Source organism: Ostrea edulis, chromosome 1 (assembly GCF_947568905.1).
Source record: "Ostrea edulis chromosome 1, xbOstEdul1.1, whole genome shotgun sequence".
In the NCBI taxonomy this organism is placed as follows: domain Eukaryota; kingdom Metazoa; phylum Mollusca; class Bivalvia; order Ostreida; family Ostreidae; genus Ostrea; species Ostrea edulis.
In genome coordinates, this window is record NC_079164.1 from 89,370,324 (window position 1) to 89,378,243 (window position 7,920).

A 7,920-nucleotide genomic window follows, 5' to 3' on the forward strand; every position below is an offset into this window, starting at 1 on the left:
GATCAAAGAAAGTGTCCTGGCCTTGACCCATGCTCATATTGTCAAGTTCACTTTTTTGAAAATACAAACCCTGTCCTGACCATATGCTGTAATGAAGAAACATTTAAATTTCATACTTACAACAGATTTTCATGTTAATTGAGGCTGCATTAGGACCTGACCCAAGGACATATGGTCAAGTTCAAGGTTTTTATGTCACACAGCTCCGACGGAAGACCTCTCGTTGCTTTGCAACGAGCTTTGCTCTAGTTCTCCAACTGATTTATTTTCAAAAGTTTTTATGTATATGCAGATTCACCCTTTTTTGTTCTTTCATGAAAGACTTGAGAAAATTGAGAGTGGTTGATGGTCATTTATTCATTAATAATCAAATTACTAATCAAGTTTACATAATTATGTAGCTGGGATTATGAAAACATTTTATAGGCACATTTTAAAAAAATGAACAAAATATTACACACAGAATGGCACATTAAATGCAATTGATAGGAACACATAAAATATAATAGATTTTATGGGGGAAAAGAGCAAAACAGGTGGTGGATAGAGTCAGGGAGTGTGGAGAGAATGTGACGTACATCATGACGTACAACGAATATCCTACGTCAGACACCAAACAAACAAGCGTCCAATACGTACAGAGACATCAAAAACTGACATGCCTTGTTTTCCTCTGGAAATCCGAGAAAACGGAGTGACCCATGCTTTAAACTTCAGTACCACTCTTCTAAATATATTCTTCAAAATATGATTTCGCAAGCTCATAGTTCAGATCATCTTCGCAAGCCAAGTGTCCGATTCGCTTACTCTCATCTCCCCCTTGGCGGATTTAGTTGCGACTAACGGATAGAGCGAGTTATCTATCTTGACGAAACAAAATCTAACCAATCAGATAACGCATTATAATTTATAGTATATTTGTAAGTTTACACAATGGAGTTGACAGATGAAACAATAAAATGTGGGTTTTTTTTCCATTTATGTGTGCATACTTGCTGTACGCGTATGCCATCTTTGTGTTTAAGGCGTAAATCATGTATCAAAGCATGCCTTTCATATTTTAAAGCTGTATGACCCGATATGTTCATGTATTATTTTTGTACATTATTACTTTAAAGCAGATCAATTACTTTATAAAGTTATTAACTTTCCCTTAATTACATGCTTGAAAACGTCTGCATATAAAAGAAAACAGTGAGAATATTATTTAGAAAGTAAATAAGTGTGGTACATATATAAATCATCCCATAATAGACGTCTATAAATAGACCCATGCGCGTCAGGGGAATCCCAACATGATGTATTAACTCGTCTAGTTTGAAGGCTGAAAGAACGTAAAACAACGAATTACTAAGAGGTATTTGATATTTTCATTTTTATTAAACTTATGGCAAGGTACTGTTGTAACAAAATACACAGATAAGACCACCGCTGATCTGAAAGTTTGAACTTGTCACGTGACTATCACTTGAAATGGCAGTGACGTGATTTTTTGTAAACATCGATTTAAAATCAAATAATTTGGGTTGAAACAGGTGAAATAATGTATGATATGTCATACAGCCTCATAACTAAATACGTGCGATGATTTAATAGCGTTTTTACGAGATGGAAAAAAAAATTGCAATTCTGACCATACAGCTTTAACGGTTCTACTTTTGTTTTGATATCATACTCCATTTTGCTGAGTGTGTTCAGTTTATTCCAGCACATACCGTCCTTTATCGTCATTTGGGTGAGGTACATGATCGATTATCTCTAGAATTTGATCGTAAACCTTAAAACTTTTCCCCCAAATCGTCCGTCTTCTATCTTTAGATAAAATGCGACGGTAAAGGCGGACAACACGCGCTAGACAAGGGGGCGCCAATTACTCAAACCAATTTGTATGTATGGAACGGTTTGATTTGATGCTTTGGAAAGTCAAATATTTTGAAGGCTTAGAAATGGGACTAGATCTGTCAAAGGGGAGATGATGGTAAGCGAATCGGACACTTGGCTTGCGAAGCTGAGTTCAGATATAGAGGAAATCATGACTTACTGTAAAATTCCAAAACCTTTTTTCGCTGTTTATCACGGTCCGCATTTTAAAATACGTTCATACGTTCAATGCATTCATTCTTTAGTACTCGAACTTTCAACCACTTTCTGTTTAAAAATATATGACGAGATTTTGTTTCAAGCACAAAACTAGCGGCGCAATGTGGTACTATACACATTTTCATTAAAGTCACTGAAGTGACTGTATACACTATCTTCGATGTCAGTAGATTTTCGCTGCTTTTCATTCAGCGTATTATAAATATTCTCCTGGCCAGGATCCGAACGAAGATGGTTTGGTTCATATGCATTTGTGCAAACACTTTTCTCAAGAACAAAATAATCATCCGATGCATTCTCTATCCGTTTTGATATTGTTTTGGCGTCAGTCAAGGATTTCACAAGAGTTACTGCTTCGTCAACTGTTGAATATTCTGCAATTCCATTCTACAAAAATATACGCAAATCGAGATTAAGAGTTTTGTTTAATTTGAAACCTGAGTGTAAAGTGGGGAAATTAGAATTACTGTAAACCAACTTTTATTCGTGTGCGAGAAATTTCGAGAATCTCGTCGTCGCGAATATTTCTCTTATCAGTCTTTCAATGTCTCCTGTATATGCTTAAGATAATTCAGCCGCAAACCAGTTCAACTCTGGTAAATAAATAAACTCGTCGCGAATAACGTTGGTTTACCGTAGTTAGATTAAGGTATAAATATCGTATGTATAGTCCCCTTACGCTGTATGTTCTATTGTCGAGAAAGTATTGAGGATTCTGTGTTCTTCGAATTGTTTTTGATTGCCTGAACAAAGAAAAATGTTTCGTGCATTATATTTTCTGTTTATACAAAACTGTGAATATATTTCAAAATATCTATTTTGTCAAAAACATAAGAGTGTTTTGTGCAGAGCTTAGATTCTTTGCATTCACATTTTATGCAACTCACAATTGTGGTGATGACCACTGCACGGGAAAACTTATATTAGATGGGTCTATAACTGTATACTAACCTCTTACATTTAACAATTATACAACACAAAAGTGCCACCACAAAGAGAAATGCAATTCCAGTAATGGCCGCCGACAGAAGCAGAGTTATGTTAACGGGCGCTGGTGTCGTTGTTATCTCTGTCGCGGAAGGATTACTTCCAATGGCGGAAGAATTTGCCTCAAGCCTTTGCGTCACCGTTATGGGGAATAATGTAGAGTGGCTGCTGGTCTTTGCTTCGTCTGTTATGCTTTCCTCTGATTGTAAGAAGTTACTAGGTAGTTTAAAACTTACAAGCCCATATCAGTTTTACATTAATTTATTGCGTCATTGAACATACTTTTTTAACTTATGGAAGGTTTGTGTATATGTGAAATGAGTTGAAAAATAAAAATTTAATTGTATCTATAAAGGTCTAGTACATAATATCTTTGTATTGACTCCATCATTAATAAAGTTGTTCAAAATACAAATACATTAATCAAAAGTATACCTATCGTATATACAAGTATCCGGGAACCTTCACAACATCGGGTTTGATTCCGGCTCTCTATCTCATTTCCATTGAATATGATACGAGTCACAGGACGAAATGGATATGAATAATTCTCACTGCAATGGTTCTCCAAGTCAACAACAGATTTGAAATATGGCTCACTGATATTAAAAACACTACAAGCACGGCAAGAATTAGAAAAGGAACAAGTAATATTGTGTGTCTCTTCCATTTATGTGCTAAAATAAAATATAACTATCTTTGTCCACTGGACAACTAAACACAGATCACTATTGCTAGCTTTAGCTCACTCCTTCAACTCATAACTTGATCATTGGTTACACAAAGAACTTCATCCAATCTTCACATTAGTACGCGATTCAAACTTCATCCAATCTTCACATCAGTACGCGATTCAAACTTCATCCAATCTTCACATTAGTACGCGATTCAAACTTCATCCAATCTTCACATCAGTACGCGATTCAAACTTCATCCAATCCTCACATCAGTACGCGATTCAAACTTCCATAGGTGTTCAGCTTTAGGGTAAGTACTTACAAATGTGGTGTTTTCCTTTGTATTCTACAAGTCATATATTGATTGCATTCTGTGTTAAGGGGTCTCATCCTGTTGACTATGGTATGCCAGAGCACACTGAGAAATCAAGCACGACTGAGAAACTGCATAATATCAATTGCAGATCACTACAAACCAAGGTGCTTTTTATTTAAAAACTTCCTGGTCTAAAGTTAGTTGTACGATGATGATTTTTAAGAGACATTAGAAGGATGAATTGGAGGATATTCAATGTTTTGTTGTTGGATATAGTATTTATTTCACGAGTAAGACAGAGTATGAGTGAAAATATATATTTAAAAAATCCTATTTCACTAGTGTAAATAAATTCTGCATCCAACAACAAAAGCATTGAGTTTTGTTTATGAAATTTTCTTCAGTTTAAGGAGGTACTCTACATCGTCAAAATGGCTGACTTCCTTTAAAAACATGGAGGAAAAAATCAATATCAGCAATTTTTGACTTTTCCTTTTCAATTAAGATACCTTGCCGATTAGCTCAGTAGGTTAGCATACCGACTACTAAACTGTAGGTCGCAGGTTCAAGTCCAGCAGGGGTTTTCAATTTTTTTCTTCAGATTACCTTATACTAGAACTGTATTTTTGGACAAAATTAAGTAAATTTGAAAAATTTCAACTTCAACATATTGTTGTACATATCCTCCACTTTTCATCTACATCACATCAAATTTCTCTGGTGTAGCATACCTCCTTAAGCGCAGGCCCGTACCGAGGGGGGGGGGGGTGCAAACGCACCCCCCTGTGAAAACCATTAAGCACTATTAAAGTCGGCTGTGTAAATCATCAAGCACTATTAAGGAGGTATGCTACACCAGAGAAATTTGATGTAGATGAAAAGTGGAGGATATGTACAACAATATTTTGAAGTTGAAAATTTTCAAATTTACTTTATTTTGTCAAAAAATACAGTTTTAGTAGAAGGTAATCTGGAAAAAATCAAAACCCCTGCTGGACTCGAACATGCGACCTAGAGTTCAGCAGTCGGTATTCTAACCTACTGAGCTACTCGGCAAGGTATTTAAATTGAAAAGGAAAAGTGAAATATTGCTGATATCGATTTTTTCATCCATGTTTTTAAAGGAAGTCAGCCATCATGACGATGTAGAGTACTACCTTAAAGTCAAATATTTTCTAAAATCCCTAGCTTTTACTTCTACAGTAAGGAATATCACGAAATAAATTCAATACATATTGCCTATGCGTAAAGAAATACGGTTAACATCGTATCCGGTTTCGGTTTCTTTTTTAAACGAATTGAGTCTTGATCAGTGGTATGTTTTGCAGACATTCTGGGACAAATGCATCGTTTCAAAAATCGATTTGATCTAGCTGAGTTTTAGTGTGACTGCAGTTGTAGTACACAGGTAATATCAATAATGCTTTAAAGTATATCTTCAGAAGTACGAGTTGGACTCATCACAATTAAACTGCATACAAAATTTAAAAAGAGTAATGCTTTTCGGAAACGTACAAATGTATTGTGTTGTCTGTCATTGCGCTAAAACTGAACTTATTATCAATCAGTGAACATCTGACAAATCTAAAAATACCTTGTATGATGCGGGATGCAGCTCATCACAGTTTAGCTGGACATACGTACATATGGAAATCAATAAAACTTTACGACCCAGGGATCAAATGTTGGGACATAGAAATTTAAAAAAAACTTTCAACCTACCAACTCTTTTTTTTTTTTTTTTTTTGCATATAACCATGATAACTGGACACGCAATTTCTTTTTGCCTTAAGAATTTCTAGCAGTGCCCTTTATAAATGCTGTCTGTAATTTATGACTAAAATCTTCTTTTATTTTTTGGACTTAGTACTGTGTTGTAGTTTGAAGTTTTGTTCACCTTTCATTACCATTTCTTGAAACAAAGTTTGAATAAAAATGTTAACATGTATACATGTTTTACTTCATATTTTGCATCTTGGCTCTGTGAATGAATTTAAAGAAGAAGTGATCATTGGTACCTGCTAGGGAATATTAAGCAAATAAAAGCAAAACTGAAAGTCCAACTTCATATAATTAATAAATAACTTTCATTAGACAAGAACACATTATTGACCAGCATTTCCTTACATATGACCAATTTTAGTATGTTTCCCCTTTCATATTTATGAGTATTAAATAAGTAAATAAAAAGCAAAAATTGCATCCAGGATAGAGCATTTTTACCCTTATTTTTCTCTAGTTCGCTTTTGCTTCCGGGGGGGCTTCGCCCCCCAGGACCCCCCATCGGGCTTCACCCTGGACCCGCTTGGGGGCCTTAAGCGGCCCCCAAACAACTCGCCGTAAATTTATGCACCCCCATTGAAAAAGTCTGGGTACGGGCCTGAAGCGGTATGTTTCCATTGTGTGTGTGTGTGTGTGTGTGTGTGTGTGTGTGTGTGTGTGTGTGTGTGTATGTGTGTGTGTCACATATATATACATTTGAACATTGAAAATTTAATCTATTTTAAAATCATTCGATCATCATACAGAGAAAGATGATTTACAACAGTGATTTGCGTACATGTAGATGCTAGTTGACAAAGCGAAAACACTATATGTGTATCAAACCGAAGTCTATTAGTGTACACGTTGACTTTCTATTCCATAGAAGGCTGAAAACAGTGCTCCGATGTAAATTTAGAGAGAGAGAGAAAAAATAGTTCCGGCTTCTGGTTTTCAAGAGGGTGTGTCCCCATACTAAACCAGGTTATACAAAAATAACCTGCGTTCCTCAATTGGAATTTGACCAATCAGAGACAAGGATACAATAAGAATTAAATTATTTCAGAATGTAGTCAAGTACATGAAAACATATTATAGATTTGAAGAAAAAATGTATAAAACAGAGAACGAAGCTGAGGTGTTCAAAACAAGATGGTTGAACGGGAAATGTTTATTTGAAGATACATGGTGTAATAATCTATCAATAGTTTGTTGCTACATGTATATCTTCCACACATGATGTACATGTGTGTATGTGTGTGATTGTTTGTTTGTTTGCAATTGCAATAAAATTTAATTTAAAAAATATGTCATTGGAGTTGAAACTCTTTCCATTCGATTGCTCGGGTAGCCCGAGTTAAAACCCGACTACGAATATAGTGGAAAATGTAGCATGGTTGTCACGGATTTACCGAGCTCTTCTCAAAGTGAGGAAAACCCCAACTTTACAATTCTTTATTTTCACTTTTACACTGATATATTATATATTTCATTTGCAGAAGTCAATCGATTTTTTGTTTGTTTTGATTTTTACATCCTTGTTAACTAGCTGCTTGGTCTCTCTTCCGAATTTTAGCGAATAGGAGTAAAAGTGACGTATGACGAGAAAACAATTATCGGATTGTATATTGTTTAAAGTCCCTCTCGAGAGTATTTCACTTATATGGAGACGTCACCATTGCCGGTGAAGGGTAGCAAAATTTAGGCCTATGCTCAGCGTTTATGGCCCTTGAGAAGGAAGGGATATTTATCGTGCCACACCTGCTGTGACACGGGACCTTGGTTTTGCAGTCTCATCCGAAGGACCGCCCCATTTAGTCGCCTCTTACGAATATGGATATCTTTTCTTCAATATTTGAACAGAGTTTAATGGCTATACATTGTTTACTTATCTGCTAAATCAAAACATTTGGGACTCATGGCGGGTGTGACCGGTCGACTGGGGATGCTTACTCATCCTAGGCACCTGACCCCACCTCTGGTGTGTCCAGGGGTCCGTGTTTGCCCAACTCTCTATTTTGTATTGCTTATTGGAGTTATGAGATTGGTCAGTGTTCGTTATCTTCTCCTTTCATCAAT

General features: G+C 35.8%; 1 protein-coding gene across 2 annotated transcripts; it reads right to left on the reverse strand.

Annotated features, from left to right (window-relative positions):
• Positions 1-332: 332 nt before the first annotated feature.
• LOC130054659 (uncharacterized) lies at positions 333-4,236 on the reverse strand. Of its 2 annotated transcripts, none has more exons than XM_056165104.1 (4): positions 3,523-4,236; positions 3,059-3,286; positions 2,780-2,843; positions 333-2,487 (listed from the first exon to the last, which is right to left on the reverse strand). In XM_056165104.1, the coding sequence occupies exons 1-4, from the start codon at positions 3,755-3,757 to the stop codon at positions 2,448-2,450; spliced, it is 567 nt and encodes a 188-aa protein (XP_056021079.1). In that variant the 5' UTR covers positions 3,758-4,236; the 3' UTR covers positions 333-2,447. The 2 variants fall into 2 exon arrangements, with proteins under 2 accessions (XP_056021079.1, XP_056021070.1); XM_056165095.1 differs by having other exon boundaries at positions 3,052-3,286; positions 3,523-4,231.
• Positions 4,237-7,920: the final 3,684 nt, after the last annotated feature.